Source organism: Rhodamnia argentea, chromosome 7, assembly GCF_020921035.1.
Source record: "Rhodamnia argentea isolate NSW1041297 chromosome 7, ASM2092103v1, whole genome shotgun sequence".
Classification (NCBI taxonomy): Eukaryota; Viridiplantae; Streptophyta; class Magnoliopsida; order Myrtales; family Myrtaceae; genus Rhodamnia; species Rhodamnia argentea.
The window spans coordinates 1,195,550-1,206,929 of record NC_063156.1 but is presented as its reverse complement, the minus strand read 5'-3'; the positions used below and the strand labels follow the sequence as shown (position 1 = coordinate 1,206,929).

Sequence of the window (11,380 nt, the reverse complement as noted above, 5' to 3'; positions counted from 1 at the left end):
CCTGGAATAGTGACTATCTCTCAAATTGGATCTAACATATAGTTTGATTTTCAATTTCACGACCTACCTTAAAGATTTTGGTCGGATGGGGGAAAAGAGAATGATAGCTCCACTCTCTCCTGAGCTTTAACAAGATTTCAAGAAATGACATTGGACAGGAAACAAAGCGAGAAAATGGAAGGCCACAAACATTGCCTTGGCAACCATCCCTTTTGGGAATTTCCTAGTTAGTAGAAGGATCTGGACATATTCAAGGCAGAAATCAACTCAGAGGCCTTATGGCCGGACTCGCATGCGAAATATAGAGCCGAAAACGGCGAAATCAAAGACAAGCACGTTACGGAGGATATACACTCAATAGAACTTGAATGAAACCCTGTGAATCTTTGGCACTACAGCATTTTCCGAGCATACCGGTTGAACCGACGATGATTCGCTTATGACTTATGGCATGGACAAACATGTATATCCAATCCACGTGCTCCACAGGCAAAAAGAGTTCATTGTTGCTGTCTGAGAAGAGTCATTACAGGTAGAGAGAAGAGCAAACAAAGTGTTCACTTCTTAAATGGAATTCACTTATAATCTACAAATCTCGGGATACACGTCCTCTTTTACAAACCCTCCAGAATAAATTCAAATATCAGCACAGAAAGCGTTTGCAATCAGTCATCCTCCAACAACGTGAATTTACTTACGCACAAGCATCGATCCCAACAAGAAAGAAGCAAACGTAAAATCTGAAAAACTTCTCCCTCTGAGATCCCAATTAAACCTAAATTCCGTGACTGTGAATCAAAACTAGATATGGAGGAGTTTCAAGGAGCCCTCGGTTCAAATGCAGGATTAGGCATTTATCTCCGAATTGCACTGATGTTCCCTGCTGCAACTTCTTCTGCCCCAAAACATGCTTGAGCATGTCGTTCTCTCCACTCTAGGTCTGTCCACTTTATCTTGTTCCGTTGCTATCACCTGTGAATGATGGGGAGTCTCCCCCTGTGCATCTTCCTCTCCAGGCTCAAAAGATGGGCAAGGCCTGTCGTTGCACGTGCATAGTGGAATGGAAACAGAAGGAAATGGGCTACAGGTGACGGGGCAAAAAAGATCCGAAGAAACAGAAGCTACACGGTTTTTCCTAAAATCTGGTGTACATGCCGGAGGATACTCTGGATCACATTGATGAAGAATGCAGGGGTTACAGAGGGCAAGGGAAGTGTGAAATTTGATCTCCTTGGCAGGGGAACCGGGAATTTTGACGAAAGAAATAACTCCATGTCTACAAAGTGGACATGGGATACACCCAGGTGGTCCCACCAACTCCGAAGAAATGTTGCTCGTGGAGCAAAGATACAGAGCGCATCTAACACAAAGCTCATGGCCACAACCTGAAAAATAGAAGTCAACGGCCATCAGCAAAGCGCAAGAGTGATTCTAGACTGACGTAAAACCGGCTACAAGTTAATATGCCTTACGCAAGCTGCGGAAATAGATCAAGAGAGGAAAAAGTATGGCTATTTCAACAGTCATACTGGATAAATAACGGCAAGAAGCAATCCTCGAATGAGCAAAACTCCTCTGGAGGCTTAATTCTTTCTCTCGAGATCCCACTCTTATTGTTAGTTAGCATAAATCGAAAATGGTCGTCTCGTTTCCTCCACCTGCAGGAGCTCTGTATCCACATGACCCTCCTAAAATTAAGGATTTGAATAGTTTCTCATGTGTTTCTAATGACGGGAAAAGGCTCTCCTAACATCTGGAGCAAATCTTAATCTTCAAAGTTGATAATTTATTCCCAAAATATATCTTGATTTCCATTATCTTATAAATTTGGTCCTTTGTGATGGTATCATAGTTTATTGCTTCACTTTCCGGTACTAACTCTGTCCCATCAGGATCTTGCATTAATTCTGACATTAGCTCCTCGAGAAGAACTATCCACCATGAAGAATAATCCTAGCAGGAGTACTTTGCAAACCGCAAGCAGTTACACTCAGGAGGTTTAGTCATTGAAACTAGTCAAATTAAACCAGTAGATTGTGAGCAAGCACTGAAAAGATGCATCCTTGATACAGAGTTCTATCCAGTAGTTTGTGAGCAAAAACAGAAAAGATGCATCCTTGCTACAGAGCTTGATCAAGAACTCATGAATTACTGTCATTCTAGTCATATACTACCATATGGTCTAGCTAATAAATATGTTAATACATAATCTCAACTTCTCCAGGAATCAAGTCCACGACATAAGACCCTCAGTAAATCAAGCTTTCCAAACGATTTTAACACAAATGAGTACTTGTTGGCAATACTGCAAATAAGTTGGTTCCAATAGCTCGTAAAAATCATTAAAGGAGGTAAAGTAAACAAACAGGGATACCTTCTTATTTCCAACAATATAAAGAACGGTCGCAAAGAAATTGTTGATCGATACTATAGATGCAATGAGTGACAAAGAAAAATGAAGCAGACATCTAATAATACGCATGACTAGTGTGAAGTCTATGATTATCCTCTTAAGTTGGACATTAAAAAAAAAATGAAAATTTCATAAGAGACAGAAGGATCGAACCTTCAGCTGCCACGCTACACACTCTCTCCAAGCAGACAGCGCAAATGTCTGTATCATCAGAGGAGGTTGTGGAGGATTGCAACCCAGAGTCCCTGCAAATTTTTTAGCTAGATCAGCAGAAAAATATGCCCTGACCTACTGCTTCCTTATGGAAGCATTTCTCTGTGTTTAATTGTTCGACCTATCTCTAAGGATATCTTAGCAACTACCAAACTTCTATATAGCTAGATTCAAATCGTTCCATTTCATCAAGAAATTTGAAACGCGCATGGCATGTCAGTTCTATAATTCTGCTACAAATAAATTGGTATGGAACATATGGAGCTAAACATGGCTCAACACCAGCATCACAGATTTTAAAACTATTGGAAGCTGGGAAGAACAGACTACTTCACGTTCTTAAGAACTGAAAAGGTAATAAACTGCAAGGTCTTTACGTTACTAAAATTAAGTGTTCGCACGAAATCTCAGAAAGGTTGCACCCAGAAAGATTCAAGGACACAAATAGAAAAAAAAGGCAATATACAACTTTAATATCATACAACAGCTAGACTAACTGTTAGGGGACAGGCTTACCTTGCTATGTTGAGAACGCTCATCAGAGGCAAAGACAGATACTTGGAAGGAGGAAACATAGGGATTAACGAGTCAGAACTTGGAGCCAACAGTGGCTCAAGCCAATGCCGCCCCCACATTCTAGCAACATCAATAGGAAGCCACCTAATAAAGTATACCAAAAGTTATGATTAGATAGATGATTTCATCTCAAAACAGCGAGGAGACTCAAGATGCAATATCTACCCATTGCAATTCAAAGTCATCCGACTAGCACCTCTTGCAAGAAGTATCTGAAAAGACAAATGGTTACATCAGCTTCCAGTGAAAAAGAAGATGTAAATGAAAGCTCCATAGCTGATAGAACTCTTGCCTGACAGCACTTGAGATTCCCCCCACATGCAGCATAATGAAGAGGAGTACTGCCCGCTCCTAAGGAGATATACCAATTTGTCAAAGAACAAGTGATTGATCTCCATAACCAACCAGAGCATAAAGAAGACAACATGTACCTATCAAATCCATGGATGTCCCATAGTGAAATGTGACAGCTGATACATGTGCATGAAGCTCAAGCAGAAGTTGTACACAATCAAAGTACCCATTTAATGCTGCCATATGAAGAGCTGTGATGCCACCATCAGCCGCCTTATTTACAAACTTGGACAGCACACTGCACTGGAATGAACAAGATAAATAGCACGAACAGACACACAACTCCTTATGGCAAGCGTCCGTGAATAATAGAGAAGGCGACTGCTGACTTTTCTAAACCCTCACCATAGGTTCTCCAACAAGAACTTAAGAAGTCATTTTCATTGTAGCATGTACTAAAGGACCAAAAGTTCTAGACCTTCCCAAAGCCTGAGGTTCAGCAGTTAATGTTCATGATCCCACTAGGGTAAATTTGAAAATGAAAGTGCACTAATTCGAGCAGGGAAAAGGCCAATAAGAGAAACTAACAACGTACCTCTGGTCACATTTGCCTTTTCCATTTGCTCCATCGCCTCTATTCCCATCCAGCTCCCTGGCCATTGCTTCATAAGGAGCACTTGGAACAAAGTCAGCCACAACTAATCTTATACACCTGACATGCCCATTAACGGCTGCAAAATGAAGAGCAGTCCTCCCACTAAGATAATCTGCTCTTGTAACCTGAAAATTGCAGCAGAGACATGTTGATGATGCTGAACTACGGTACTTAACTCGGCAATCACAGCACCGAACAGATAAAACAGCAATTTCACATCCAAGTCAAATAGGCCTCTCCATTATAGGAAATTGAAAAGTGAGATCTGAAAACCCCAGCTTGCAACACCTATGGACTGGGGCGTGATATTTGAAGAAAGAAAATTTCTCGTAGCAAGGTTCATATCAGCAGAACTTGAAAAGAGATTGATTTCCAAGGAAACCCACGTTGCATCTGAAAAGCAGAAGTGTCTGAACAACTTCCCAATGCCCATATCGACATGCTTGCATAAGCGCCGTCTGTGCGCAAAAACAAGGAGGAAGAAAATCAGAAATCAAGTCATATCAAATCAATTGCTAATGCATCAACAACTTCTGTACAATTTCCTCTTTATGTTATGTCGAGATGCATGAAATACGCAACCTTTTATTAAAAAGAAGGAGAAGCTGAAAACAAGTGAATTTGTGTTCTCATAATCTGAAAAGAAATGAAATTTGCAGTCATATGCGTGTGCGAGAGCACCTAAGTTCAAGCAAAGTGGCCCAATACAATTAATCAAAACCATCCAGCTTCAGTTTTCAAGATTGGAGTCTGTTAAAGGTCCCTCAATCCAAACACGTGCCATCATTTAAATGCAGTTCCAATTATCAAGGGAAGAAAAAGGCTGAGCTATATGCAATGAAAAAAATGAAACGGAGTTCATATTATCCTCAACTAGTCGATGGTCGATGGCTATGGTGAAAAAAAAAAAAAAATCACAAAAATAGAGAGCCTTAGTACAACAGTACCTGCCCACAGTAGTTTCTGGAATTCACATCAGCTCCATTCTCGAGCAACAGAGCCACGATCTTACCAAAGATACCAAGCATACGGTTACTATAATCAATGATGGAAGAATCCATTGACACAAAAGAAGAAGGAATCAGAAGGGAAATAACCAAAAAGAGGAAGAGCGAACCTCGTTGTGGCCCTTAGCGGCGGCGAAATGGAGAGGGGAATTGAGGCCGCCGAAGGTGGAGTACCGGGAGAGGCAAGGATTGCAATCGAGGAGCATCTTCGCCTCGACCAAGTCGCCGTCCCTGGCCGCCGAAACCAGCCGCTCGCCGGAGGCCGAGCAACCGAACGAATTCCCCATTCCCTCCCTCCTCTCTCTCTAGCTCAAGCTCTCTACCTCCGAATCGAGCGCGCTTACACCAATATTGGGTCAACGATCCGTGGAACGAATTCAAACAGCGAAAAGAAGAAAAAGGAAATTGGGAATGAGGAGTGCGATCGGGGACGGGGGGCAGCTCCCGCTCGAGTGGGGTAGCTCTCCGATGAAGAATACCGCGGATTCGAATCGATGAGGAAGGTCGGGGATTGAATTTGAGCTTCACTGCTGGAGCTACTACTTGGCTGTTCTTGCTTCCAGAGGGAGAAAGATGGTGATGGTGGTGGTGGTGGTGGTGGTATGCAAAAGGTGCCAGCTTTAACCCCCCCTCTCCTTCCTTTCTCTCTCTGCGTCCTTTTGTCTTGTCTTCTACGCGTGACACTGAACGGATTTGGTGATGCCATTAAACGACGCTCCGCTTTTCACTTTATCTTTTCTTTTCACCTACATATTTTTCATTTGCAAGAGGAATTGAAAATTGGAAAAATAAAGGAACGAAATTGTTATCATTTTCTTAAATAAAAAATTGAAATTGAGTGTTCTTTTTTTTTTTTTAAATAAGGGCTTGACGAAGAATATTTTTGTCACTTCTTTAATTGATTTTTTTCTTTCTTTTTTCATTTCTTTTTTTTTTTCATTTTTCATTTTTTTTTTGCCCTTTCTTTTCGTCGATGGCTGGTCATCAGCGAGGCTGGGCAAGGGTCACCTCATGCAGATCTAGTGAGGGCAACCCTCGCCAAGCCTAGGCGATGCCCTTGCCGACCTTGAGGGCCGCCTCGCCTAAGCCCTTGTCGGTGGCTAGTTATCGCCTAAGACCGGCCACCGGTGAGAAGGAAGGGAAAAAATATAATAAAAAGTAAAATGACGAATGGTCTGGTTATTCTTTGAAACAATGGGAACAGTTTAGATTAGGGGTGAGCAATTCGGACCGATTGAATCGAGAACCGCCCGAATCAGACTAGATCGATGGATATGTTCTCGATTTCAAAGGGTGGCGGTCCGGTTCCCGGTCACTAAATCTAGAATCGGTGTTCGTGCGGCCCGATTCCCGATTCTAGGGAGTACAAGACCAGATCGGATTGCTTGGACCGGATCAAAAGATTTTAATTACAGAGCGAGGATGTTTAGAAGAGGTATATACTTATAGTATGCGTAGCCCGAAACAGAGACATAAGGAAGCAGAGAGAGAAGGTGGGAAGGAGGACGGGACAAGGGAGGGCCACGGATCCTTGGTCATTTTCCTGGCGGTGGGTGCCGCTGCCGTTTGACCGATGAAATTTGCTGTGAATTTTGGAGCTATTTGTCGGTTTCTCCGGACTGTTTGGATCCATCCATTCCCAGAGAAGCTGCGGATTCAATTAGGTGGTCGCAAACATCTTAGCTAATGATGGGTCGAACTGTTTTTGCATGATGGTTCCACTCCTCCTTCCGACCGAAGATAGAGAAAGTAACAAGCCCGCGATTCGCTTGCTTTTCGTTGCGTTGTTTTGGGATATCACGAGATCTTGGATTGGTTTATCGGCTCCATCGAATCGTTCGGGAATCGGACTGGATCGGTCGATTTGGTCTGTTCTCCGGTTTCAAAAATCGAGAACCACGAGTGAGGGATCGCCGGTCCTGTTTCCGGTTCTTAAGAAAAACGGGGATGGATCGAAAATCAATCACCTCCACTTCAAACCCTTATTTTAACAAACTTGGCTTTATATTCTTCTTTAAAAAGATAGGGGCACTTCATGCCCTTGATTCGAAAAATGCTTTAATTCTTTTAGGAAAGTCGACATGAACCAGTGGTCGGCGTCTTTATGTGCAAGTCAAGTCCACCATTTGTGGTGGAAAAAGGGCGAGGCGACTGAGGGTGGAAAAAATTTGACTTGGGGTGGTTGCTTTTGTTTAAGTGAAATTATTTCTCAAGAATTAGTTTTTGGGACTTTCATTCATCCTTTTGGTTCCCTCAAAATGGCTGTTCAATGAAAAACACTTACCAGTAAAAAAAAAAAATCAAGCATAAAATGAGGAAAGTAGACTCCTATAAATCTAAAGAGGTAAAAATACTTTTCGAAACGGCTCATCTTGAATTTTTATAAAAATATATATATTTTTTATTTTTTACTTTTATTCTTTTTCCTTTTTCCTCCTTCGATCACTGTGACTCGGCGGCGACAATGACCAACCACACAAGGTCGACCGGCAAGCTCAAGCTCCCCAGATTCTTTTTTATTACAATTATCGCCTCTTCGCGCAATGATACCGGTTTATTTCGCTCGAAATCAAATGCCGCATCGTTCCCATTCCCGATTCCGCAGCTGAAAATGTGTATAGCATACCGTGCTGCCTCCGTTGATCACGATCGCAAACTTCCTCCTCGCGAATATTGAGAAACCACAAGGGAAGAGAAATGCATGGTAGAGGACAAGAGCGAGCACGAGCAAGACCGAAGAGAGGGAGGCAGAGGTTCGATTTGGGAGGATGCTTAAGGTCTACATGGCAACGATTCTAGTTATCTGATTATGCTCCCCGGAACAAAAAAAGGATGAGAATCATGTCCGATAACGTAAATGATTCTAATTCTGATTCCGATTCCGATTCTCTTTCAAGGAACAATTTTGAAGTAAAAACAAGAATCAGAAAAAGTTGGTTCTTGAAAAAAAAAATCACTTTTAAGAATCACAAAATAGAATGAAGTTGTATCTTTCATATTTCCCTTTTAGTTCTCTCATCACTTTTCACTCGACCTAAAACATAACGATGTCTTATTTTCAAAGAAAAATATATAAGAGAATAAAAAATTATAAAAAAATCAGAAAAATTTCAGAAAATCCCTAAAAATAGAACAAGCTTAGATTAAGCTAGTTTGGCTTCATTTTCATAAATTTGAGCGTAGATTCCCTATATTTTATTTTTTAAGAAAATCATAAACACCATTGAAATTAAATCCGAACCACATTTCTCTAAGTTGTTAGGGCTTCATTAGGGTTTTATGATGCATTTATCAATGTCATGAATTCTTGATTGCACGCTTGATTTCATTGATTGTGATTTGCCTAGGTTTAAGTACTTTAAATTTAGTCCGGTTTTAGAAAATTTGAAAAAAGGCAAAAACAATCTGCACAAACACTTAGCATTGGCTTATCTTATAGGTTTAAAATGAATTAAAAATTTTCATGAAACATGTTTAGAAAACACTCAACTTTGGTGCCGAAAGGGCAGCGGTGGAAACATCGATGTAACCAAATCCCTGGACCCTAGTTTTCTTTGGTTGCATAGAATCGAACGGTTTCTCCCAACTGTTTTATAAGGTTTCCAATCTACCTCACTAAAAAATTGATGGCGACTCATTGCATGTGCATAAACATATGCCATCAATCACACTAAGATTAAATTTAATATTTCTTCGTTTCGATTTGGTATAGACTTGCAAAGGTTCGAGTTAATCCGAAATCACACACTAACCCAACATGGTCTATCATTTTTTAAGTTTAAAATGACTCGTTATGACACAATAATTAAACAGAATAGCACGAAAAAAATATTATATGCAATATGTTATATAAGAGAATCAATATGAATTAATTTTCGATTAATTTGAAATGTATGATGAAATTTCACAAAGTAACTACGTAATTATTCGACTTAAATGACAAAAATTGAGAAGAGAAATTATTTTCAGGAAAAAAAAATTATGTGCAGTTACTAAATACGATCCGATTCTCTAAAAACTTATCCAGGAAATGAAATCAGAAAAAATAATTATAATTAGAGTAACTTTTTCCAAATCAGAATTGTTGCCATGATGGCCCTTAGAGTTTTGAGTGCAGAGTTTGGTAGATCAAGAGTTAGGGGGAAGCTGGAACTTGGTCGGATCCATGCTACGATCGTCTTTGTGGATCTTGGTGCTATGGCAGTCGGCGGGGCGGGCTTTTGTTGCTTATTGTAAAAATCATTTTTCAAACGAGGCGAAAAAAGAAGAAGAAAAAAAAGGAAAAAATAATAAATATGATAAGTTGAATTTTTTTTTTCTTGAGATAAAGTCACGAGATTGAAATCATTTTCTAAATGATATTCAAACATTCGAAAACATGTTCCGTCAAATATCACCAAACAACGAAAAATTAACCATTTTTCTAGAAAAATGATTTTTCGAAAAGTATTTTCTTTTAACATGAAGTTTTCCATTTCATAAAAAATAACTTTCAAGCAAAAAAAATTTCTTGATTTTTCGGAGTTTGATTCACAAAAAAAAAAAAAAACCACCATTAATGGAAAAAAAAAAATTAAAAGTGAGGAAGAAATCATTTTCCCTCCTCTTTGTTTCACAAGACCAAGCATCTTATTTTCTATGCTCTTTCAACATACTGATGTTGGTGTTATTGCCTGGGGGATAATGACGGGAAGTCGAATCTAGACGCGCAACTCAAGCTGTTGCAACTGTTATGGAAGTTTTCGATGTATGTTTATCACTGAATTTAGTGATCGTTGTTGCAACTATTTATGGAAAATGATAGCGTGCTTCTAGTTGCAAAATATGCTTTGTTATTTATTTTTCTGATAATTGCTATTTTCTATAGTTATTTAGGAGTTTGAAAGCATTCGACGTATCTCGAATATTATCCTAGCCAATGAATAGAATCTGTCTTTGGACTAAAAGAAAAAAAGAAAAAAACTGTGCCTCAATTAATAGGATATTTATGATTGACTTTACAATTTCTCTTTTTGGCCAACACAGCAAAAGCAATTAAGCTTTTTTTTTCCTCCAGCAATTAGGTAGTGTTTATTTAAAAAAAAAAAAGAACACTATAATAAAATTTGCTGGGCGAGGCATCAAAATTGAAAGGCAGCTTTCAAAATGCTAATTTTATTGGGTGACCAACTTTCTTGGACGATTTTGTAGAAATATTATTATTTTTTTGGGAATTCCCAACCTGCATCTATGCAAATGGACGTACTCTATTATCTTATTTTGTACAACACTCCAAATGCAAAGAGTACGATGTTTTCCCGGTAGATCCAACGCCCGAAACAAGAGGAAATCAAAATCAAAGTTGGTGTCGGATCAACCGTATTTATCATCCGTCAGCTCCAGCTTCTTTAAACATGCAATGTCGACATGGTCAAAGCGTCTTATACATTGACGTCTTCCCAAATATCTCCCATATTCTCTCCCGTAGTTTAATGGCTCGAATGGACAACTCTTTAAACAAACACATGTGACGACATCTTCACGGCTGCTGTGCCCGGTTCGTGTCGATTGCCCTCGCTCCGAAACCTATTATAACTGGTGCAGAGCCGAGGGCGAAGTTACGCAACATCGGTCTTACGCGCGTCGACACACGTTCACATCCTACCCACGGCGAAGTCGTTTTCGTTCACAAGTTGCTGGAACCAGTTCATTTCTTCCAAGGAAGACACTCCGCCTTCGTGTCAGTCCAAGCCCTGTTTCTGCATAAGCCCTGTATAAGCAAACACGCATAAGAGAATATACTATCCAGATGGTCTTAGTAAAGGAGAAACAAGAAAAACCAATCACACTCCCAGATACTCCTCGCAGAACCCCAGATGGAGCCCATCTGGAAAGACGTCAACTCCGTATGATTCATGCACGGTGATTATTTATGCCTACAGAGTCGAGCAATGGAAAGAATCTGCACAATAATCACGCATGATCTTGTGTGTTATGCAGAACATTCTTATGCATTCCAGAGGATGTCGAAAAACTGAGAAAACTTTGGAGGACATCGGTGGATCAACTCTTTTGAAGGCGACCTCCCGAACTCATCGGTATCAAAGCAGAAGGCTTCTTGATAGAACGACAAACCGGGATGATTCCAGTAGGTGACTGCATGATTCAAGAATCTTTTGAGTTCTCAACAGACATGACCTCAGAATCTGTTGTTAATGAATCATAGGACAGAGGTGCTTTTTC

At 40.1% G+C, this 11,380-nt stretch overlaps 1 protein-coding gene across 2 annotated transcripts; it reads right to left on the bottom strand.

Moving 5' to 3' along the window:
- Positions 1 to 561: 561 nt before the first annotated feature.
- LOC115745319 (E3 ubiquitin-protein ligase XBAT33) lies at positions 562 to 5,842 on the bottom strand. Of its 2 annotated transcripts, XM_030680810.2 has the most exons (10): positions 5,269 to 5,840; positions 5,099 to 5,158; positions 4,538 to 4,609; positions 4,092 to 4,276; positions 3,634 to 3,794; positions 3,495 to 3,553; positions 3,368 to 3,414; positions 3,143 to 3,286; positions 2,567 to 2,658; positions 562 to 1,385 (listed from the first exon to the last, which is right to left on the bottom strand). In XM_030680810.2, the coding sequence occupies exons 1-10, from the start codon at positions 5,443 to 5,445 to the stop codon at positions 847 to 849; spliced, it is 1,536 nt and encodes a 511-aa protein (XP_030536670.1). In that variant the 5' UTR covers positions 5,446 to 5,840; the 3' UTR covers positions 562 to 846. The 2 variants fall into 2 exon arrangements, with proteins under 2 accessions (XP_030536670.1, XP_030536675.1); XM_030680815.2 differs by lacking the exon at positions 4,538 to 4,609 and having other exon boundaries at positions 5,269 to 5,842.
- Positions 5,843 to 11,380: the final 5,538 nt, after the last annotated feature.